Source organism: Diceros bicornis, chromosome 9, assembly GCF_020826845.1.
Source record: "Diceros bicornis minor isolate mBicDic1 chromosome 9, mDicBic1.mat.cur, whole genome shotgun sequence".
Classification (NCBI taxonomy): domain Eukaryota; kingdom Metazoa; phylum Chordata; class Mammalia; order Perissodactyla; family Rhinocerotidae; genus Diceros; species Diceros bicornis.
In genome coordinates this window covers 11,708,543-11,733,577 of record NC_080748.1, presented here as the reverse complement: position 1 = coordinate 11,733,577, position 25,035 = coordinate 11,708,543, and the positions used below count along the sequence as shown (strand labels likewise).

The 25,035-nt window shown below is 42.9% G+C and overlaps 1 protein-coding gene across 1 annotated transcript in view; it reads left to right on the top strand.

The window, feature by feature from the left end:
• The first annotated feature begins 21,879 nt into the window (after window positions 1–21,879).
• Window positions 21,880–25,035, top strand: part of FLT1 (fms related receptor tyrosine kinase 1) — a 183,103-nt gene continuing 179,947 nt past the window's right edge. The window contains exon 1 of the mRNA XM_058547936.1: window positions 21,880–22,228. Coding sequence (XP_058403919.1) covers window positions 22,165–22,228 — 64 coding nt within the window. The 5' untranslated portion in view covers window positions 21,880–22,164. The remainder of the gene's footprint in view (window positions 22,229–25,035) is intronic.

Here is a 25,035-nt window from a genome sequence, read left to right as displayed (position 1 = left end):
GATGCCCACTGTCACCACTCCTATTTAACATAGTACTGGAAGTCCTAGCCAGAGCAATCAGGCAAGAGAAAGAAAGAAAAGGGATTCAAATTGGAAAGGAAGAAGTGAAACTGTCACTATTTGCAGATGACATGATTTTATATATAGAAAACCCTAAAGAATCCACCAGAAAACTTTTAGAAGTAATAAATGAATATGGTAAAGTCGCAGGATACAAAATCAACATACAAAAATCAGTTGCATTTCTGTACACTAACAACAAAGTAGCAGAAAGAGAAATTAAGAATACCATCCCATTTACAATTGCAACAAAAAGAATAAAATACCTAGGAATAAACTTAACGAAAGAGGTGAAAGAGCTGTACACCGAAAACTATAAAACATTTCTGAAAGAAATTGAAGAAGACACAAAGAAATGGAAAGATATTCCGTGCTCTTGGATTGGAAGAATTAACATAGTTAAGATATCCATACTTCCTAAAGCCATCTATAGATTCAATGCAATCCCTATCAAAGTTCCAACAACATTTTTCACAGAAATAGAACAAAGAATCCTAGAATTTATATGGAACAACAAAAGACCCCAAATAGCTAAAGGAGTCCTGAGAAAAAAGAACAAAGCTGGAGGTATCACACTCCCTGATTTCAAAATATACTACAAAGCTATAGTAACCAAAACAGCATGGTACTGGCACAAAAACAGACACACAGATCAATGGAATAGAATCGAAAGCCCAGAAATAAACCCACACATCTATGGACAGCTAATCTTTGACAAAGGAGCTAAGAACATACAAGGGGGAAAGGAAAGTCTCTTCAACAAATGGTGTTGGGAAAACTGGATAGCCACATGCAAAAAAGTGAAAGTAGACCCTTACCTTACACCATACACAAGAATTAACTCCAAGTGGATTAAAGACTTGAATGTAAGACCTGAAACTGTGAAACTTCTAGAAGAAAACATAGGCAGTACGCTCTTCGACATCGGTCTTAGCAGCATCTTTTCAAACACCACGTCTGACCGGGCAAGAGAAACAATAGAAAAAATAAACAAATGGGACTACATCAAACTAAAAAGCTTCTGCACAGCAAAGGAAACCATCAACAAAATGAAAAGACAACCTAACAATTGGGAGAAGATGTTTGCAAACCATACTTCTGATAAGGGCTTAATCTCCAAAATATATAAAGAACTCATGCATCTCAACAACAACAAAACTACCAACCCAATTAAAAAATGGGCAAAAGACCTGAACAGACATTTCTCCAAAGAAGATATACAGATGGCCAACAGACACATGAAAAGATGTTCAAAATCACTAACTATCAGGGAAATGCAAATCAAAACTACAATGAGATATCACCTCACGCCCGTCAGAATGGCTGTAATTAACAAGACAGGAAACAACATGTGTTGGAGAGGATGTGGAGAGAAGGGAACTCTCATACACTGCTGGTGGGAGTGCAAACCGGTGCAGCCACTATGGAAAACAGTATGGAGATTCCTCAAAAAATCAAGGATAGAACTACCATATGATCCAGCTATTCCACTGTTGGGTATTTATCCAAAGAACTTGAAAACACCAATTTGTAAAGGTACATGCACCCCTGTGTTCATTGCAGCGTTATTCACGATAGCCAAGACTTGGAAGCAACCTAAGTGCCCATCAAGGGACGAATGGATAAAGAAGCTGTGGTATATATACACAATGGAATACTACTCAGGCATAAGAAACGATGAAATCCAGCCATTTGTGACAACATGGATGGACATTGAGGGTATAATGCAAAGTGAAATAAGTCAGAGGGAGAAGGTCAAATACCGTATGATTTCCTTCATTAAGTAGTAGATAATAACAACAATAAACCAACACATAGGGACAGAGATTGGATTGGTGGTTACCAGAGGGGAAGGGGGGAGGGAGGAGGGTGAAAGGGATAATTTGGCACATGTGTGTGGTGATGGGTTGTAATTAGTATTTTGGTGGTGAACATGATGTAATCTATGCAGAAATAGAAGTACAATGATGTACACCCGAAATTTTTACAATGTCATAAACCAATGTTACTGCAATAAACAAAAAATTAAAAAAAAAAAAGAAAAAAAAAAACTGAGTGGAAATTATGGAGAGTTCCCCTATACCCCTGACACGCCCCCATGCACACACACAGCCTCCCCCACTATCGACATCCCTCACCAGAGTGGTACATTTGTTACAATCGATGAACCTGCATTGACACATCATAACTACCCAAATTCCATAGTTCACAAGAGGGTTCACTCTTAGTGTTGTATATTCTATGGGTTTGGACAAATGGATAATGACATGTAGCCACCATTATGATATTCTGTATCATACAGAGTAGTTTCACTGCCCCCAACATCTGTGCTCCACTATTCATCCTTCCCTCCCCCAACCCTTGGTAACCACTGATGTTTTTACTGTCTCCATAGTTTTGCCTTTTCCAGATTTTCATACAGTTTGAAGCATACAGTGTGTAGCCTCTTCAGATAGGCTTCTTTGACTTGGTAAAGTGTGACTTTTTAAACCATGAAAGGAATCTCTTCATATCAAGCTCCTGTCTTTGTGTTTTGCCTCTAAAGGTTGTTCTGATTGCTTCCTTCTGCTCTCTGATGGCTGGCACGCATACCCACGTCCCTCTTAGTGTTCCTGGGATATTGCCTTAAGAGCATGGAGATGGCGCAGCTTTCTGTCTTTAGTTATATAAAATACAATGGGACATTCATAATCAGTCAAAACACACTCTTGCTCCACTTACCAACCAAGGGTGACATAGACCCACTAGGGGGCATTTGGAATGTATGTCAGGGGGCCAGGGTACAGCACACAAACTACTGCCACTTAAGAATGATAAATATCTTGTAAAAATAGTTAGTTCTACCTAACATGCAAATAGAACCTGTATTGAAAAACACTGCCTATCCTCTCTAGATTCATTTAGTTAGAAAGCATTTTATTAATGCTATTATACCCAAAGGAAAACTACTATAAAATTTTTATTTTCTTAGATCTTGGCCTCAAAGATTCAAAGTAATTCTCCACCACCATAACTAATGGCCATTACCCCGGGCTATCTTAAGATTTTACGATTCAGGAGAATCGTAAAGCTGCCAAGGGGTGCAGAGCCTCTTTCTCCAAGGAGCTGGAGAAACAGGAGTTCTCAGCCTTGTACAGACAGTGGAGCTCCAGACCATCATTGAGTTCTTTGGAGAGAACCATGAATGACATGTTAAAATTAAAAACACTAAGTTCAACCATGATGATGGTAATCATAATAGTAGTTACCACTGATTGAGTGCTCACTATGTGCCCCTCACTGTGCCACTCATTTGCAGATTATCTCATAATTTTCACAATGAGGTAAGACTTTTATACTAGGATTATCCCCATTTTACAGAGGAGTAAACTGAAGTTCAGAGACGTTAAGTTATTTGCACCAAGCAGAGGCAGATCTGGTTTTGTGGGGCCAGATGCATATGCAATTTTAAAGGCCCGCCCTTTCAGAAAAGGAACAAATGTACAAAAACAATCCGGTGCAGGCCTTGGGGGAGGGGTCCAGAAGCTTAAGTTTCCCATGTAATTGGCCTCTGGCCTGAGACCACTGAGCTAGGAAATGAGAGAGCCCAGGTTGAGTCCAGGCAGTCTGACATAAACGTGATTTTAACCTCTGTTCTATGCTTCTAGTCAGGTGAATACACAATCTTATGCTAAAATTTTCTGCCATCTCAGACTAGCTCATTGTGTAGATAGGTGGAGAGGGACATCAAAGTTATGAGAAATATTTGACATAAAATTTTTAAATAGAGAAAAAGCTTCCATTAATATGGTATTTTCTGCAAATTTCTGATCAAAACCTCTGTCCAATTCCTGAGCACCAGAGTTTCACAAAAACATGGTTTATAAACTTTTGACCTAAACTGTTTAAGAGAAAAGATCTCCTGCTTGGTTTTTAAAGATCTTGGAGGACAAAAGACTCACAGCAAGCACTCATATGTTTGTCAAATGAATCGTCTGCCCAATTTAGAAGTCATTTCTATGTCCTAACTTAATGCCATGTCCACCTGTTGATAATGTCTCTTCGGGATGGAGAATGCATCAGCGTCCTTCTGGCAATAAGTTTCCAAGATGCTACTACTTAACACACATGAAGATAAAAATGATGTATTGTGTTTGACCCATGATCTCCCAGCTCAAAGTCTGATGAATGTCGGGGAGAAGGGCTGGTTTGTGAGAGCTCATGCCAATAACTCTTTGTGCTGTTGACTTCAGGAGATGGGGAATGTACCTAGGGTTGCGGGCCCTGCAGCGGGTCAGCACAGGACAAAGAATTTGGGCTTGAGTTCTTGCTCTACCACTTACGTGTGTGTGACCTTGTGCAAATCACTTAACTTCTCTTAGACTCCATTTTCTTTATCAGTAAATTGTGCCCGTAGAGTTCCTGGTTTGGGGTCAAGCACATAAATGGTTGTTCTCATTGTTATCCCTACCATTCTTGGATATCCAAATACCTTTGAAAATATGCCTGTACAGCCTTTCGGAGCAAGGTGTCACATATATTTACCCTCAATACAGAGTATTGATATTTTATTTGACAGAGCTATCCGTGGGGTGGTCTGGACTGACCTGGGATCCCTCTGCTGCTTTTCTCATCATTGAGGGTCAGGATCTGAAGAGTTTGGGATGGGAGAGTTGGTGTTGTGGAGATACACACTGTTGGTTGGGGCATGCCTATACCCTCCTCCCCTAATCATGTGGTGCATTTTTGTAACTTTTTATGTTTCCCTTCAAGATAATGCTTCATAGTTTTTGTAGCTTGATTTGGGATTAAAATATTGAGAGTGAGAATAGTTTGAGTAGCTCATGAGCACATGCTCTGAGAGAAACAGCCCTCCAGCCTCTATCTTGCCAGACTAGCCTTGGTCATAAAATTTCCATCTTCAAGTTTCATGGTGGAGACATGATGGGGAAAGTCTGGGTTCAGACCAACTACACTCTTCACAGCTTTATGGATTTGAATCATGTCCCTATCATCTTCTTTCCAGCCTGAGGAATCCACATTGTCTCAGGACCTCTTCACGAGCCAATAGAGCTGGCTGGTTCACTTGTTTCGTTACCCTTTTGTGCAGGGCCAGCTACATAATTTGTGGGGCCCAGTGCAAAATGAAAATGCAGAGCCCCTTTTCCAAAAGTTATGAAGAATTTCAAGACTGCTATGGCAGGGCATTAAACCGAGAATGGGGCCCATCTGAACATGGGGCCTTCTAAGCACGGGTCCCCTGCAGTTTGTGGTTGCGCCCCTGGAGCCAGCCCTGCTCCTATGGACTGTCCTTGGACGCCAATGCCTTTTTGGGGGCTTATCAACAGAATTATTGATGATGACATTTCAAGTTAAAAAATCATGTTTTTTTAACAACAATAAATCCATACTTCTCTGTTCTTTTTTTTTTTTGACTCAAATATATTTTCTGGTATTTTGTCTTTCTGAGCCAATCAATTGCATTTTTTTTAAGCCAGAATACACATTTTTCTATCTTCTTCATCATTTTACAATGGAATACTCTCTAAATTGTTTCTGATAATCCATATCCTTTAACATTATGGATACTAAAATTAGAGACCATCTTCAGAGAATATTCACCATGAAAACTGACAAGGGCTCAAGACAGTAGAATCAATCAATCGATGTGATTGCAACATCAAAATGTCTGATTTTTCTTTCTTCGATTTGGAAGAATTTCTGGATCTACTGTTCATAAGGGAAATCAGTCATAGCTTTAATTCTTACACTTTTCTTATTTGGTTTTGGAATCAAGGTTATGGTAAGCTCATAAAACAAATGGGATAGATTTCACTCCTCTTCTCTAGATCAGTTTTACAAGATAGAGATGATCTGGTTCTTGAAGATTTATTAAAATATACCTGGAAACCTGTGTGATAATACATATTTTGGGGACGGGGGTAGGTGGGAAGGAGATGGTCTTCTAGAGGGCATTCAGTCTCTTTAATGCTTATTGATCTGAGTTTTCTCATTTTTCTTGAGTAAAAAAGTTTTAGTTGTTTAAAATTTTTTATTAAAAATAAAGAAAAATAGAAAGAAATGGGGGCGGCCCAGTGGCATAGTGGTTAAGTTCAGTGCACTCTGCTTCGGCAGCCTGAGTTCTTGGGTTCGGATCCCAGGTAAAGACCTATACCACTCATCAAGCCATGCTGTGGAGGCATCCCACATACAAAATAGAGGAAGATGGGCACAGATGTTAGCTCAGGGCCACTCTTCCTCACCAAAAAAACAAAACAAAACAAAAAAAAAACGTGGAAAGAAATAACAAAAATCCAAATTTCTATAACCATTTTTAATATTTTGATATATATGCTCAACTGTTTTTAAGAAAAAAAAAATTGCCTTGTTAATTTTGTCAAGATAATACATGCAGAAAGTATAAAGATGTAAGATTTTTTTTTTTGTTACTCCAAATCTCCCTATTAAGACATAACCATCATTAACCAGACCAATATTTATTCCAGATAATTTTCAATGCATTCATACAGATAAAATACAGATAGAAAGATGGATGGATAATTTATAAATGCTATTTTTAGATGGATAAATAGACAAAAATATTTATTAATACTGTTAGTTTTACTTGAATTTATTCAAAGAAAAAAGAAATTAAAGTAAAACTGAATTATAGATGAATAGGAGAGATTAATTCCCTTAAGTTTTCTCAAAGGTTAAGAAGAGAATTTTTTTTAAATTAAGGTATAAGACCCATGGATTTTTTTAAATTACATTTTTAAAAATTTTAGATAGCATCAATTGACCCCCTGTCATGAAAGCAGAGGACAATAGTATTTACTTCCTTCTACTTCTCTTCCCCTCCTGATCTTTGCTCCCATTCACAACCTCTACGTTCTAGGAAGTACCATGACTCCCGGAGTTGTTCAGTGTCTACGCATATGTGTATGTATGTCTCCAAGTGGATTTAGTGTTCATCTTAAATCCCTCTACTGTAGTTTCCTCATTCTTGAGTTCTTATATTTGATTAAGTTGTTTTTAATGGGCTGGATTTTGTGGTCAAGTCATGTAGCTTTTCCACGAAGAGTCGTGGCGTTGTATTCTCTGAATTCTTTCATGTTTGAGAAACGTCTGCCTCTGCCTTTCTACTTGAATGACATCCTGCCTGATCTAACATGCCTTTCCCTAGACCCCTAAAGGCAGAGCCCTGTCATCTTCTGCCCCTGAAGGCTGTGAGGGAGAAGTCCGTGGCCAGCCTAATTTTTCCCCCTTATAAGTGATTTGCTTTTCCACCTGAATACCTAAGTTCTTTCTTTATCCTTAAAGTTCAATATTTTAATTAGAATATGTCTCTTGGTATTGTCCTGTATTAAATTTTCCTGGAATACTATTTGTTCTTTGGATCTGCAGAGTCAGTTATTTATTTTATGGAATTTTTCCTACATAGTTTAAATAAATATTCTTTAATTTTCAGAGTCTCTACTTTAAGGACATCAGTTACCTTAGTTGGAATAACTGAATTTTTTTTCCCATTTCTATTAGTGTCTCATTAGTTGCTTTAATATCTTTGTCTTTTTCATATATATTGTTTCAAATATCTCAAGATTTTCCTTTATGTTAGTAATTAGATTTTCAGTAGTATCTGTCCGTTCCTTCTGTTCCTAATTTATGTATATCTATTATGTAACGATGCTGTTTGGATATTCAACTGGTTTCCTTATGTCTGCAAATTCTTTTTTAATTTCATTTTGTTGTTTCAAGATATTATGATGGGCTAGATTATGCTACAGTAATTAATTAACTCAGCTTCCCAGTGCCTTTTCACATTAGGTTTATTTCTTTCTCATGCAAAGTCAGCTGAGGGCTGACAGCTTTTCAGGTGGTTCCTTTCTGAGAGATAAGCCAGAGCCCAAGATATTTGCATCTTGAAGCTGTGCCACAGGCTTCTAAGTTGCCATGGCAAGAGAAATGACAGCATAGAACTCATACCTGCTGACCTGGAATTGTCTGGAATTGGCTTGACATCGTCACATGCCACTTACATTTATCGCTAGAATGTACACTTTTTTCCCCAGAATTAGTCTGGAAAGTATCAACTGCAAGAAAGGCAAAGAAATGCAAAATACCTGTGTGCCTAGGAAGAAGAAAATGACACAACTGGGGGCCGGCCCAGTGGCACAGTTGTTAAGTTCACACACTCCACTACTGCAGCCAGCGGCCCAGGGTTCGCAGGTTCAGATCCTGGGCATGGATCTATGCACCACTTACCAAGCCATGCTGTGGCAGGCGTCTCACATATAAAGTAGAGGAAAATGGGCACGGATGTTAGCCCAGCCAATCTTCCTCAGCAAAAAGAGGAAGATTGGCAACAGAGGTTAGTTCAGGGCTAATCTTCCTTACCAAAAAAAAAGAAAGAAAGAAAATTTCTTTTCAAGAAATTTCAAGATTTGGTGAGCACACAGCATTATCTCTGCCATATGTACCATATCCTCCTTGAGTTCTTGTTTTACTGAATTTATGGGTTTTAAAAAACTGTTTTCATAGAGGCAGTTACTTTGCAAAACAAATAATTATTTGGTGTAAAGAGATTGGGAAGAATTTTTCTTCTTTTATTTGAGTTTTCTTCAGTTAAGTTCTTGGCAGTCTTGTGCTTGTCTGCTGGTCTGCTTGTTTGTTTCCTTCCTCCTTCCCCCCTTACTCTTTCCTTCCTCTTTCCTTCCCTCTGATATAATGTATTTGCATAGTTGTCGTGCTGGGCTTTTTTCATCTTGAGCAATTCTGTCCAGATCTTCTATTTTCTCGGATACAACATGGGGGACTTTTTTACTCCTTTTCCACTGTACCTAAAAACCGTTGTTCTCCTCCAAGTTATAGTTTGTGGGTTGAGCATTTCATATCACATTTTTAAAATAGGAATGAGGGGATAGTGGGAAGGGAAGAGTTTATCTGTGGTGCTAAGAAGTATTTGTTAGTCTATGTGATCCTTTTCTCTCTTCTGAGATTTGTTAAAATGCTCCCACCAGGATTCACAATGCCCAGGGGAGGATATTCTCACGATCGAGACTGTTTCTTGCAGTATGCTGACTTGTTTCTCTATGACTGCTATTTGTCAGACAGAAGAGGAAAAAGGTAAAGACACCCACATAGCCTGCTCCTCTTCACTGGGTACTCATGGCGGGTATTAGGAAGAATTCTTAGAATTTCTCTGCCCACTAAAATGGTTTTGGGTGGAGAAGTGGGATTAGAAGTCTCGCCTTGCTGTGCTTCTCAGCTCTGCTGCAGAGGTTTCTGTCTCTCCTTGGCTACTAATATTTGAAGGGTATTTCATTAAATTGTAATTCCACCCTTGCCTGTTGGCTGTTAATGCATATTTTAGGGATGGTTTTCATGAATTTTTTCTTTAGGTATTAAGGGAGGGAAATTCTTTGATATAAATCCCATCTGTCTTTTTAACCTAGACATCTCTTCAGCCCAATTTTGTAATCTTTTTCTATAAGTAATTGTCACATTCATCTAAGTTTTCAAAATGATTTGCATACTTCAGTTCAGAGTTTCCTTATGATTTTTTAAAACTCTGGACTGTATCTGTAGACTGAGCCCCTGTGTATGGCTCTTTTCTCATTACTAATATTGTTTATTTTTGTCTTCTCTCTCCTTTTTTTTTTTCCCTTATCCTGCTAAAGGATTGTCTAGCTTTTGGTTTCAAAATCACAACAACAATAGAAATTCTACAAAAGTTTAAGACATATTCCTTACCCATAGTGAACTTTTAACAAAGTTGTGAACATTACATAATTAATATTTAAATTGTATGTTATTGACTAGAAGATAAAATTGTAGTTTTAAGAATTAAGAAAGCAATCAGGTAGGAGTAGTTTATTAGTTTGCTAGGGCTGCCATAACAAAATTACAACAAACTGAGTGCCTTAAACCACAGAAATTTATTTTCTCATAGTTCTGGAGGCTGGAAGTTCAGGATCAAGTTTTTGGCAGGGTTGGTTTCTTCCTCTCTCCTTGGCATGCTGATGACCATCTTCTCTCCCAGTGTCTTCACACGGTCTTTCTTCTGTACCTGTGTCCAAATTTCCTCCTCTTAAGGACACCAGTTATGCTGGATTAGGGCCCACCCTAATGACCTCATTTAACTTTACTTCTTTAAAGACTGTATTTCTAAATATAGTTACATTCTAAGATAGGCTAAAAGATTCAAAAATATAGTGGCTCAAAATAGATACATTGGGGCCAGCCCAGTGGCATTGCGGTCACATTCGTGCGCTCTGCTTCGGCAGCCCTGGGTTTGTGAGTTCGGATCCTGGGCGTGGACCTATGCACCGCGTATCGTGGCAGGCATCCAACATATAAAGTACAGGAAGATGGGCATGGATGTTAGCCCATGGCCAATCATCCTCAGCAAGAAGATGAGGCTTGGCAACAGATGTTAGCTCAGGGCTAATCTTCCTCACCCCAAAAATAAAAAAATTTAAAAAATTTTTAAAAGATATGTTATTTTTTCTCATGGAACAATCTAGAAGAAGTAGGTGGTACAGGCCTTTTGTTGCTCCACCATTTTCTAGAGAATTACTCTTATCTAATGCCTAAAACTTGGTAGGCATTCAATGAATGCTTGTGGGATAAATGAATGAATGACATGGTGTGTTTGGGGACAATGAAGGGGCTAGCATAAAGGAAGCAAGAATCTTGATAGGAATAAATAAGAAGAAAATATGATTAAATATGTATGTCTGACCAGATTTGAAGAGGCTTTGAAAGCCAAAAGGGACTCACAAGGTACTGGAACCGAAAGGGATGAAGCAAATCCAACTCACTCATTTTAGACGAATGAGGAAACTGAGGCTCAAGGAAGAGAATTAATTTACCCACACAGCTAATAAGTCATGCCATCCAGGACTCTAATTCGGTTCTTCTGATTCCAAGTTAAAGTCACTGCTTTTGCTACTATAATAGGCAGAATATGGATACTCTGCAGGTTTTTATATGGGAAGTGACATGATATATGCCATGTTGTAGGAAGGCCAATTTTTGTGGCTCTTTTGTGTCATTCATCAATGTCTATCCATACACTCACTGTGGCTGACACTGATTTTGCTCATACAAAAGATAATTTGCCTCCCTCTTGGTTGGTAACAGACCCCCGATCTTGGTCAGGTTGGTGGGAGAGGTGGGGAGATCCTTGGTTCTAGGAGACAGAGTGCCCCGTCCAGTCTGTGTGTGTGTGTGTGTGTGTGTGTGTGTGTGTGTGTGTGTGTGATGGGGGGGTGTTAATTAATCCTGATTGGCCTAAGCCAGTCATGTTAACTTCATCCCCCTTTGCCAATGATTGGTCTAAGGGTTGACATGTGACCCAGTTCTGGTCAATGAGATATAAAGGGGATTCTGCTGGGTAGCTCCTGGGACAGTTTTTCTTACTTAATAAATAGATAGGACCCAGTGAAGAGAAGACCTCTTTGCCCCACTCCCTGCCTTGGATGTAGTTGCACAAGTCACCTTGTGACCATAAAGCAACATCAGAGATGGCAGGGCAGAAAGACTGAGATAGACTGCCTGGGTAATTTGTAACATTGTGGAATTGCCACATCCAACTGGGAACTGCCCTGCCCAGACTCCATATTATGTGAGATAATTCAGTTTTGTCTCTATTGCTTGTTACTTTTAGTCAGGTATTGTGTTACTTGCAACCAAAAGCATGCTTAACTGGTGTATTCATTGTATTTGCTTTTTACACAAGCACTTAAATGCCTAAAAACATCCCCTTGTGGTTCCCTACAGTTTCTAAATGAGAAAGTACAAGATAGAAATTCAGAACCATACATTCGAGAGGAGTGCATGAGAAAGAGGGGTCTGGTTGAGCGGAGTGCTCAGGAACATCTTCACGGTGCGTATGGCACCTGGGCCAGGACTTATGCAGTGGGTGAGAGCTGAACAGGCAGATGGAAATCGTCAGGGTGCATCATGTGCAGTTGGCAGGTCCCAGCAAGAGCAAATGATGACAACTCCTTCAGATACTTTGGAGGGCCTGGATCCCAGTCTGCGTTTAAACTCCAGCTTCCTGTTGGACTACAGGAAGCCTTGCTCTTCTGGTCTTCCAGCAGGCCTTGGGGATGATCGACGATCCAGCCAGGCACGTGTTGAGTAGGAAGCCCCGCAGTGGAGCAGTACATTAACCATCCTCTTTTACCCCAGAGCTAGGCTGTGGGGGTGCCCTTTGCTCTTCGCTGAGGGAGTTCCCTGTCTTCCTAATATATCTCTTTCCTGAGGCTGAGATCTTTATCTTTCCTTTGTGGTCAGAGTTTTAATTTTGGTGTCAGAGGATGAGACCAACAATCTGGAAATTTCCTTCATGGCTCTAGAAGGGGGTCTCTTAAATTAATGGCCCTCCTGGTGGCCTGTTGTAAACTTTCCAATTTCTAGGTGTGGTCCTGCTCCTCAAATCACCTAACGCTTTTAATCATGGCAAATACCATATATGACAAAAAAGTAAAACCATGTCTTTCAGTGGCTCTTCCTCTGCAAGGCCTGACATTGTGGCTATAGAAGAAAACCTGGTCTCGTACGAATGTACCGCTAACTTAGTTACGTGGCCTCAGCTGGATACGTCACGTAATATTTTGGGGGCTTCATTTTCTTCATTGAAGGGATTGAGTCCTTGGGCTTTCCTAAACTGAATTCGTATTTCAAGTGTATAATTATAATTACTGTTCTTCTAGATACTGAAATCACAGGATTCCTGCTTTTTTCCTCCTTCACCACCATTTTTAAAGGGGGAGAGCATTCTAAGTCCAGAGAACAAAATAAGCAAAGGCAAAAGCAAGCTGCCCTTGCCCAGCCACACAGGAGGAATTGGCCACCAGAGGTCCGAGCAGACTAGGGGCCTGTCAGCTTCTACCTACTCTGGCCTGTTTATGGAAGCCCTTTACCTATGGATTCTTCCTGGTCTCAGAGCTCAACCAGATCACATGGGCTGATTGAACAGGGACAGGAGGAACATCTGGCGCGCTGTGGGGGGGGCAGGGCACATCTGCTGTTGTGCTGTCTGAGTCTTTAGTAGGGTCCTGGTAACGGGTACAGCCAGTCTCAGCTGTGCTGATGGAAGTTAGAGGAAGCATTTGTCCGCACTTGTGGAATGCTGCAGGGCAGCACTGTGCCCCAAAGACCAGCTCCATGGTCGCAGTGGCAATTGGAAAGGAGAGGAGGATGGCGAGGGTTTCACCAAGATGAGAGTCTCCCATCACTGCCAACCTTGGCGGATTGAGGTTTTTGTTCGTTAAAGGAGCTGGTGGATTTTCTTACATGAAGTTTAGGGTTTTATGCTGGAAGTTCAGTAGCAGAGGCTCATGGAGAGAGGAGATGGGCAGCTGGACTGGGGCAGGGTGGAGAGGAAAGGGAGCAGGAGAACACGACAATATGAGCTGGCCCCTGCAGGATGGCCATGAAATCCAACAGTTATCCAGGCTCGGCTTCCTGCAGACAGGCATCTAGGGCTTCCAGTCCAGAGCATGGTCCGGCAACTGGAGGCTCTAAGCACCAGGGAACACATGAATTCAGACAGGACCTCAAACAATGTCTTACAGTAAGGGGAAGAGGATCTGCCCTTCAGGGACAAGGCTAGTAAGTGTAGACAATGCGCTGGGCCATTCGAGGCCAAATCCCATTGGAGACCTGGAATTTGAGGGCAGAAGTGCAGTCAACCCCATGGGATAAGTACTGCAGGATTAGTTAAGCAGAGTGCAGAAGCCAAACAAACATTACTAATGTTATCGCAGCTAACACTGATTCCGTGCTTATTTTGGTCCAGGCTCTATTATAAATGCTTTTCTGGACTCCTCCTTTAATCTTCACAGCAATCCTATTATTATGTCATCAGCCTGCTGTGGAGAGTAAGAGTCTGGGGCCCAGACAGGTTGAGTGGTTTGCTTAAGGTCATATATCCAGCAAGAGGCAGAGAACCTCTGGCAGGCCAGCCCAAGAAGCTGTGCACATACCCACTTTCCTAGCAGAAGCTCTTTGCTCTCTGCTTTGTTTTAGGTTGCCTTCTGGGTGCGGTGACCCTCTGCCCAAAGGTGGTGATCTGGACCTGAATGGGATCTGAGCTGACCTACAGGCAAATCCTTCCTTGCTTCTACTGATTTATCAGATCATCCCAGACTGATCCAGTGGATGAAGCAATGGGTCTTTAGGAACCAGCTCTCTCCTTCTCGTCTAATAGGCTTGGTGTTAAGAGACTGGAAGCTCTGGGAGGTCTGCCAGGTGTGTCTAAACTAAAGCCGAGGAGGTCATTCAGACTCAGGTACACTGTGGGTAAAGCACGTCACTCTGCCTGTCTCCTATAAGTAGGGTCAGGGGGTTGGACCAGATCATCTACGAGGTTCGTTTGTACACAAATATTTTATGATTTTATGTTTTATCTTCACCAGTTTTCTGGAATCTTTCTCTTTCTAACCATTGGAACTTCATAAGTTTTAGAAAAAATGGCCAATTGTCCTGCAATATTGTCTTCATGTTCCTAAAATTTCCTAGGGTGCCTGCCAACAAATCTTTTTTTTTTTTTTAACACAAAAACATAGCTTTTAAAGTCCTTTTTAATAATATCATTACCTGATTAAGCATGAGCTTCTATCCTTTCACCCTAAGTTTCTTTTTCTTTACTTAATGGTCACCATCCACGATTTGTAAATAAAGATGATGGAGAAGAAAAAGGATTTTCAAAGCTTGTGCGTTTCCCTCTTCTCTAGCATATAGGAAGTATTCTCCTTAATTCTCCTTTGAAATAATTTTCCTATTTTCTTTCTTCTTTTTCATTCTTGATCTGGTTTCTACTTATCTGAGCTATTCTTAACACAGCAGTACTTTTCAAATCAAGTCGATTTTTCAAACCACAAGTTGTTCCCCTTGTGACTGCTTTACACCTATTCATACCTCTTCATCAATGAACATTGGGTTTGCTGAAAACTCAGGGGAAAGACACACATCCTCACGTCTATCGGTGAAACCAAAGCTCTGGTCACCAGGTGAGAGTCACTGTCCCCTTCTCTCTCAGGCTTCACTTTTTTCCTAGGCTCAGATCCTAAAATTTACCTTGGGCTGGTAGTTTACATTTTCAATTTTAGACTAGGAAAGAAAAAATGTGTTTTATTAAGAAAACATTTTAAACATATGTATAAGAAGAAAGAAATATACATAAATTATATCCCCATGATCCAGCTTCAACATTATCAACATATGGTCTATCTTGTTTCATATTTGCTCCTCTTGGATAATTTTGAAGCAAATCTCAGACATTTTGTCACTTCACCTGTGGTTACCTCAGTATGTGAAGAAAGGGAATTTTATTTAAATAATAAACTATTATTTGGCTGGGTTTTAAATTTCAGCAAGAAAAAACATACTAATATTCAACTTGATGCCTTGGACATTGTTGTTTTATGTCTAAAAACAAGATTTGATTGTCATATCTTGACATTAACTTTTTTCTTTTGTGTGGATAAACAAAAGTTGTACTCCAAAATAAAGACACAGGGACTCTGATATTTTATACAGGTGTTCTGAGGAAATTTCTATTATAAAATTATACAAACAAAGTTATTTAGTAATCTAAAACTTAGTGGAAAGCAGCTTATGATATTGTGCCTTTCAGGTAATAATTAGAAGCAATGCTCTCAGTTTAGCAAGAACTTGATTTTATGGAATATTATTCTTTCTAGAGAAAAAAACCTAAAGCCACTTATACTCAATTCTTTCCTCCATGGTAGGGTTAGGTGAGCGTGGGGATCTAATTTTCTTACAAAAGCCAGATTTGCCAGTTTCTGTATTCTGTATGCAGGGCCGTATTTCTGTATTCTGGCTGACTTCTGGTTCAGATGGGAGTGTGGTCTAGGGCAGAAGGTGGCCGGCCTCCTCCATGACTTCTGCTGCTGCTGCTGCTGATACGCATGAGAAGTACATCTGGGAGGAGTCTGGAAGAGGTGCAGGAAGGAAAGGGATGGTCTTCCACTGAAGCCGCCAGGAGACCTGCCCTGAGGCCGTGTCTGGAGTTAGGGGAACTTTTGAAGAAGGAAGGCTGAAGATGGAGAGTTCCGCTGGTCACCCCTACTTACTCAGAGGTGGAAATTAAGTTCATGGCTTTTAATAAACTTCCTAGTCATAGCCCAGCCATTATATAAAACTAAGACATGACACATATATATATAAATATTTTTTTAAATTTATTTTATTTATTTATTTTTTGTCCAGCATTAGAGTGCAGCAATCTGATGATGAATTTCTACTTCCTTAAAACAAGGAAGTTGGACCTGAGCCAGGCTGTCACTTCATACCCTGCCTTGGCTCAAGTAGGAAATCAAGTAGATTGCTTTCAGTTGCCCACTCCCCTCAACCTGGCTGAAACCAAGTCCTTCCCTCTGCTCCCCGCAGCCTCCCAAGCCTCCCCATCCTGGCAATGCTCAGCTATCTCACAGTCCTCCTCAGAACTTTGGAGTTCTCTTGGGCTCCTCCCTCTCCCTGGCCTCTACCCCAAAGTTAATTTCTCTCTCCATCCCTTCTCTGAACTACTGACCAGAGCCACCCTGCACTCTTGCTCTCTCCATCCCATCATTGTTCCAGTCCTATCCTATGGCCTCTTAATAGTTTGTTTCTTCATAAATTTATTTCTTAATAGTTTATTCCTTTCCTTGCAGTCTCATTCCCCTTTAATCCCCTATATGCTAGTCTAACTATCCTAAAACCATCCCTTCTAGTACTGGCAGAATTAAACACATTTAAATTTATCTACTAACACGTCAAGGTCGCTCAACCTCACCTCCTCGAACTTAACCTCCCTCTTTCCGGGCACCTTCCATCCTCTACAGACCCTCCTCCACACGCTTTTCCCCCATAGCTACTGGTTTTACTCTCTTTTCCTTGTCAGAATGCCCTCATCTCTCTGCTGATACAAATCTGTTATTACCTTCAAAACCACTTCCCAATTTCGTAATAAATAATTTCTTTTAGTACTCATAACTGTATCTTGTTGTTGCTTTTAATTGCAGTAGAATTGTTTCCTAATGTTTCATGTTAAGTCTGGCCTTCTCAAATAAACTGTAAGGCTTTCTAGAGCAATAATTCTATCTTCTATGCTACTATTTTCAACAAGACTAGCACAGGATTGTGTATGGGGTATGTGCACAAAAAATATTTACTGAATGAAAGAATACACTTTCTGGATTATGCACCATGACATGAATTTTTTCTATCTGATGGCTCAGCCAGGTCACTGTTGGACTAAGCTGGTGCAAGTTTCAAGTGAAGCAAGGATATTGATGTGTGTGTGTGTGTGTGTGTGTGTGTATGGATGAAAGGGGCTTGGAGGGAGGAGAGGAATGGGTACTGAGTGTGTATATGTGTGTGTGCTTAACTAACTGAAAAATATTCCAGCATCAAAGTAAATTTATTTTGGAATATTTATAATGATGAAATTGAAATTTCCAGCAGTAGGACAATATTTTTGCAGCTGTGAAATACATATAGTAATTATGAAGGCTATCTGGGAACATAGAAAAATAAAAGCACTCTGTATGAAAAAGACTAACATGAAATATATTAAAGTGATCCTGGTGGCGATGTTGTGATGATAGAATTAGGATTCATCCTCCAGCCCTCTCCCCATCTTTTCATCTGTCTAAAATGTTTTATAACTAAAAGAGTGTATTGAAAATAACACAATACTTTTTCAAATAAGAGAAAAAGTCAATAGCTGACAGTTATATGCTAAGATAAAATTAACTTTCTGCAAAATTGTTAATTATAATGATTAGATGACCATTATCCTGATTTCCTTAGCCAACTTCTTTTATTCTGTTTTGCCTTTTCTCCTGCCCCAATCTTCTCTAATTATCTCAGTCTGGACCTTTTTTATTTTTTTTTTTAAAGTTTCCTGGAATACCTTGAATAAAACTTACCTGTCTTATTACTCTTGCTGGGACCGTCAATTATTCCTGAATATTGACTTGGTAAATGTTAACAAGATCGTATGCAACCTCCCTTGGTGAACATACGTCTAGAGATAATGACACAGAGAATACTTTGGTTTACTCAACCACTACAGATCCCTTCATTCATTCATTCATGCATTCATTCATTCAGCTCAGTCCTAGTCAATGATTTTGATGATGATCCAGAAGGAACATTTATCATATTTGTGGATAATTTGAAGCAGGAGATATAATAAATGCACCGAATGGCAGAATTGGAGATCAGAAAGATTTCAAAAGGCCAGAAAGAAGGATTAAATCAAACAAGAAGTTTAATAAGAGTGTGTATAAGGGTCTGCAATTTGAGTTGTCAAAAGCTGTGGCTGTACAAGTATAGCCAGATCACAGCTCTTGTGAAAGAGCCTCAGGGGTTTTAACTAAGAGCAAGTTCTCTAAGAGTCCAGGGTGTGAAGTAGCCGACAGAAAAGGCTCCTTTGATCTTCGGTTGCAGTAACAGAAGTATAGTGGCTATGTCATGGCCCCTGGGGAGTAGAAGGAGGTTCAGGGCTAACTAGGAGTCAGAGCTGGGGGACACAGCCTCAAAACTAAGCTGAAACCCTGAATAAATCAAAATGAGATAAACAGCAGCAGTGTCAACCTGCGGGAGGAACAGAGAGCCAGGCACACAGTGAAGCTTCTGGAGCAGAAAGGAGGGGAGGGAGGCTGTTCACAACCAGTGGCCCCTAGGGAGCTCCATCAGAACTCAGCGTCTGACAAGTTAAACCATAACTGTGCCTGCCTGCTGAACTCCACAGAGCTTGCTACATGAGGTTTGTGAGTGTGTGCGTCTTAGATCAAGGAACCTGCACTGTCAAGTGCATGTGTATTGAGGGGTGTTTTTTCCATACAACACAGAAGGTTTTATAAGATCATTTGGTTCTTGTAGCCAACCATACATATTTATGCTATGCAGTGTGTAGCCATGGAGTATATTTTTTCTTTGTTCTGCAGCTCCCTGACCCACGTGGGGATGAAATTTCTCATTGAGCCCCAGTGACTGCAAGCTGAGCAGCTCCACGCTTGGTCCCCTATGGGAAGATGAGGCCCTGGGGTCCCACCGGTCTCTCACACTGATGTTCCCACACTGTTATCCAGTCTTGAATATTAAAGCTGTTGGTTTTACTAACAGTGTGCCTCTGAATAGGGACTAGAAAGAATCCTCAAGAGAGTGTTTGCAGCTGATAACAGGAGAGAGTGTCTGGTTTTGCAGGAGATGAAATGTTCTTTTGTATGTGAGCAGGAAGCAACAGATAGTCTACTTCAATAGCTTTTTATACCCACCAGGCATGTTGAAATTGATCTTTTCCATCACTATTATCTATAAAACCTCTTTCGTTAGTGATTTAGTTAGAAGAATGCTGTAGCCCATTCTCATTCAAAGGTATTATCTCTTTTTGGAGGGAGAGTTGAGAGCCATACCTTTATTCTCACATCATTTTAGCTTAGATATTCACTTATCTAATGCTAAAATTTATCTAAGCTAAAATGAAATCAGGAACAAAACCTTGTGACAACTTGTAGCATCTTGAGTTCTTTGTGAGGAGAAAAGACATTGCTGAAAAGACATTGCTGACTATAATTAAAAGACTGCAACTTTCAAAAGAATAGTTGAGGAATTTGTGGAGGACCACTCAACGCAGAATGATTTTGGTATAAATTAAGTTAGATTCAACCATGATTCTTTTAACCTTGAATAATTGAGCAATATGTTAGTATTGTTGACTGGCATCTTAGACTATGAAGATTGTTTTAGCTGTGCAGCAAATACCTGTTCTGGCTTCACAAATAAACTCGACATAGGTTCATTTCTGGCAGCAGGTATGTGGAGTGTTGTCCGTGTGTTTAAGAATCAAATAGCATTTGAAAAGTTGTATTATTAAACTTTTGTAGGTTTTACTATGGACCACTTTCCCCCAGAGTCAGCGAAGTGTTTCTCCTGAGAAGCCATCCTGAACTCTGGGGACTGACCTCCTCTTCCCTGGGCCAGTGTGGACCCAAGCCCCCCCCAGCACCGTGATCCTTGCACTGTATTGTCATGGCCTCTTTACACGTCAACTTTCTCCCCAGATTCTAAGCCCCTTAGAAGACATCTCCCCATCACTGTGTTTTTGGTCCTAACACAGTGTCAGGCCCTGTGAGGTGCTACAGAAGGGCAATGCTGATAGCTTCTCCTTGGGAGAAAGCGCAGGAGTGACCAGCAGCTCTGAAGTGAGGCAGAGGGGCACTTTGGCTCTCCGGTGTGTCCCAGACTATGACCTGGGCTCAGGGACCAGTTGGGAGAAGAATCTGCTGTCAGCGTCCAGCCCTGCGATCCCTATTCACCAACTGTTCACGGAATGATCCTGTTGTTTTGGAGGAATCAGTCTTGAGGGAGGCAGAGAAACGGAGCCAAGGAGAGTGGTGAGGAGCATTGGAAAAATAGAAAGGGCTGATGAAGTTGACAGGCGAGCAATGACTGCGCGGTCTCCCTTTCTTCCGAACCATAAGGGGCTATGGCTGAGGTGCCCCGGTCCAGGTGCGCGGACGTGCGCTTCCTGCGTGGGGGAGCCGGTGGGGGACCTGTCCTTGCTCTGCCACCCAAAGGTGTGGCAACTTCGGGTTGCCCAACTTTCCTAGGTGGGGAGGTAGTCTAGTCCTTCAGGAAGGGGCTGTGGCCCGTTTGGGACCATCACAGTTCCTTTTATCATGCCCGTCTGGAGGGCACCTATTGAACTATTTTTCAAACCAGCGATATTTACAGAGACAAGACGAGGCTGCTCCGTGGAGCCTAGGACGATTTCAGCCTTTAAGATAATGAAAACATAATTGAAGAACAATGCGCAATCAGTGTCATCACAAATGATCTAGTGCCTCAAATTAATTTCAGCGGGTTTTGTTCGAAGAGCAGGAGAGTCACTCATCTTGCGTAGCAAGCTGCCATAAGAAAGATTTTTTAGAGCATTTGGGAAATAAAGTTCAAGTGCTCGGCCCTTACAAGTTGCAGGAGCAGTTTCACGCCTCAGCTTTTAAAAAGGTGTCATCATGTTATTCCTTGTTTTGCTTCAAGGAAGCTAGGAATTTAGGAAACGACTTGGGCGGGGGCATCTATGTGGCCGAAAAAGACTCATACACACTCCCCAGGGACCTGAGCGGTTCGCTGTCTTCCCGAAGGTGCCAAGTAAGCGTCTGGTCCCCTTGGGTGCTCCAGGTCCAGTCCCCCGTGCCGAGGGTCTCCGGCGCCATCCTAGACGTCTGAGGACAATCGGGGGGGCGGGGGCGGCTGGACAGCGCGGGAAATGCAAGAAATGGGAGGGAGCCGGACTGCGCCGGTGCCAAGGACACCGTCGCGGAGGCGCGGCCAGCTTCCCAATGATCGGACTTTCCGCCCCGGGGGCCGGGTAGCGGAGCTCCAGCCTTGTCCCCCTCCCAGCTTCGGGCGGCCCCCAGGGCTGAGTAAACCGGGCGGAGGGAGCCTGCAAGGATTTCCTGCGCACTCTGGAAAGGAGGAGGGGACGGAGGCAGGAGGATCGAGAGCAAGGACCCTGAACCTGCCGGGGCCGCGCTCCCGGGCCGCGTCGCCAGCGCCTCTCCACGCGAGCTAGCTCTCAGCCCCGACGCGCGCTCGGCCCCCGGCCACCCGCCCTCCGCGGCCCCCGCCCCTCTCCGCAGCCGTAGGGAATCAGGTCCCGGAGGAAGAGGGTAGGTGGGGAGGCGGATGAGGGGTGGGGGACCCCTTGACGTCACTGGAAGGAGGTGCCGGGGTAGGAAGTGGGCTGGGGAAAGGTTATAAATCGCCCCCGCCCTCGGCTCCTCTTAATCGAGGTCCGCCGGAGGCTCCGAGCGCGCCGGACGGACACTCCTCGCGGCTTCTCCCCGGCGGTGGCGGCAGCGGCAGCGGCTCGGAGCGGGCTCCGGGACTGGGGCGCAGCAGCCAGAGGACGCCAGGCTGCGAGGATTACCCGGGGAAGTGATTGTGTCCCTGGCTGGAGCCGCGGAGAGGGGCGCTTGGGGCGTAGCGCCGGAGCGCGGGCCGGGCGGCGGAGCGCGAGAAGACAGGCTCCGGCGGCTGGGTCGTTGGCCCGCGAGGAGCGCGGGCACCGGGTGAGCAGGCCGCATCGCGCTCACCATGATCAGCTGCTGGGACACCGGGGTCTTGCTGTGCGCGCTGCTCGGCGGTCTGCTTTTCACAGGTGAGGCGCGGCCCGGGCCCGGGGCTGGAAGGGGCCGCCGGGGGGCACACCCTGTGGGGCTGGGACCGGGTGCAAGCGGGGAGGTGAGGCTGCAGCCGCGAGAAGCGAGCCTCGGTAGGAACCTCGGACACTAGTTGCAGTGGGCACGCCTGGGGCGGTGGCGCCCCTTCTCCTCCGCTGAGCAGTCAGTGTGGGCCCTCGGAGAGCAGCAGGCGGGGGCCCGCGCGCATCGCCGCCCTGAACAGCTGCTGGCGCAGCGCTCGGGTCCGCGCTGGGGCTGCCCCTTTGCGGCTGAAGTCGCTGATCCTCTGCCTGGCTCCCGGGTCCGGTCTCCCGGCCGAGGCTCCTGGCTCGGGGCGCACCGCGCACCTGGACCTGCTTGACACCCAGAGCCTGCTCCCAGGCGGCCTGGCGCGGGTCTGTGGGGCCCTCCGGAGCCAGGATCAGCGGCTCCTAGAACGCCCGCGAGGCTACCCGGGGGCTGGGCTGAGGCCGGGACGTTGGCGATGTTGGGCACTGGCCACGACGTCGCGCCTCGAGAGGGAAGGAGGAAAGCCACCTTGGAAGGGGTCGCGTGCTTGCCGGGAGCAGACGGATCCCAGGAGATGGCAAACGCTGGTATCCTACCCACTTCGGGCCCCGGAGCCCGACTGTCCCCAGGAACGTTCCAGGAGCGTCCACGCCTCCCCGCCGCTCGTCTACCGCGGGGCTGAGCGCGCTGCGCGCAGCCACCCGGGTGGGGCCTCTGCCGCCGGTCCAGCCCAGGTCGCCGACCTAAGTGAACCTGACCGACGAGGGCAGCCAAGGACCCAAATACTGTTAAGTTTCTGAATGGCAAGCCTAGCCTTTAAATTCCGAGAGAAGAAAGGGACGAGGATTTAGACGAAAAGATGCGGCTTGAGGAATCGGTGAGGTCCGCCCCTTGGCCGGGCGTTAGAAAAACAGGCTGCGGAACCATGGGCAGCCAGGAGGTTACACCCGCCGTCAGCGTGGAGGCCGCCCCGTCGAGGCGTCAAAGCCCGGGGGGATTTAGGGGCTCGTCCTTGCCGTTTCTGCCCAGCGGGGATGAGTGGCCAAGCCCTCTGGTTCAGGCCCCCTGGGCAGAGAGAGCCAGATTTCGGAGCGCCTTTCTTTTAAGCATCGTGGAGAAAAGGTAAAATATGAAATAAAACAGTAACATAAATTATTGCAATGATTCTCGGGAAGGAAAGTCAGTAGGGTTGAGCATATTAGGAAAAAAAAAAAAAAAAAGCTTGTTAAACCCAAAAGTCAGTAACAGTGAAATATTCTTTCTCAGTGGGAAGACTAATTAGAAGTTTTAAAATAACTAGTAATAGTTCCAGTTAGGTTGGTAAAACTATTAAACCGAGAGGCAAGGCGAAATCGTAATGTCTGAGGACTCGCTATCGTTGGGAAAGTTGCTAAAATAACTATATTAAGTGGAATATTTTCTATTTCAAAAATACATATTTTTTGTTTTGAAATGTCGCTTATATTGAAATATAATTGTTTAGAGCATTTAAATAACTTGCTGAAGTCCATGCGTCTGTTATGTAAAGGTAAATCGAGGTCAATTACTGTGAATCCAAAAAATGGAGCGAAAATGATTGGATTTTCTTCTTCACACATACGTCTTCATTTTTGTTCAAAAACGTGGTTGACTAGTGCAGGATAGTTCTGTTATTGGGAGCAACTTAGATCTGTGAAGCCTTGACACACGAGTGAGATCTTGTGATTTCTCTTAGATTTTATTTTATTTAAATGAGGCAGAAATCGTGGCGCTCTTTTGTGACTTTTTAAAAAATTTACATACATGTGATAGAAAGAAAGCAAGATAAAATATTGGCAAGGTGAGAACTCCTTTACCTCCGGGTTTAGAGAATGTTCTATCAGCGGTTGGGCTTTGTAGTTCCCTTTGCACACCACAGGCTTCTCCTGCTGATTAACAGACATCTCACAGTAAAACAGCTACCTACTTTCTAAACTGCATCAGAGCTTTCAAACTGAACGAGGGGCTGCATCTCTGGGGAGTGGTGAAAGGGGCTGAGTTTCTGTCTGGTGGATTTATCAGAAATCCACTCTTCAAGGGCGCTCATGGGTGGGGTCTGCTCACCTGCAGGTGCTATAAGGTCTTTGAATATTTATCAGTTATTAATATTGTGTGTGTGTGCACTGAAGTGTAAAATAACCAGAGGTTCGGTAATACAAAAAGATAATGCATTTCTCCTAAAGAGTATATTTACCTTCTTCCAAATATCCTGGGGGAATAATAAGATGCTAGTAATTCAGACACTTTCAGGAGGACTTGAAAGTCCTCTATGTTGAGGTCTCTGCCTCTGTGAAGGATACCAGTCCTCCTTTTCTCCAGCTCAAAGTCTCATTTTCTTAATTTTAAGGCACCACACCCTTGATTAAAGCCATGACTCTTTTTTTCTGGCCCATTTTTCCTGTATTTTTGAGCAGCTGACACTTACAATTTGCTATAACTGGAAATACTTCACTTGTGAATTCTGTGAAGGAAGTCTACACTAATAAAGTTAAATCAAGATGTACGTGAAAATAATAGCCATTTCCAAATTGAATGTAATGTCTTTCATAATAAAGCTAATTTTACATAATAATTTTTAATTGTTTTTCGTTGTTGTTTTCTCCAAGGTTTATGAAGCCATACTTTTTAGGTTTTGTTTTTCCGAATTGCATATTTGAAATGTTAGTTATTTAGCACCTTTGGCAGCCCATGTGGTTTTCCAACTGATGGATCATGTTGCAGATGAACTGCATGTAGCTACCTACTCTAGTTTCTCAAT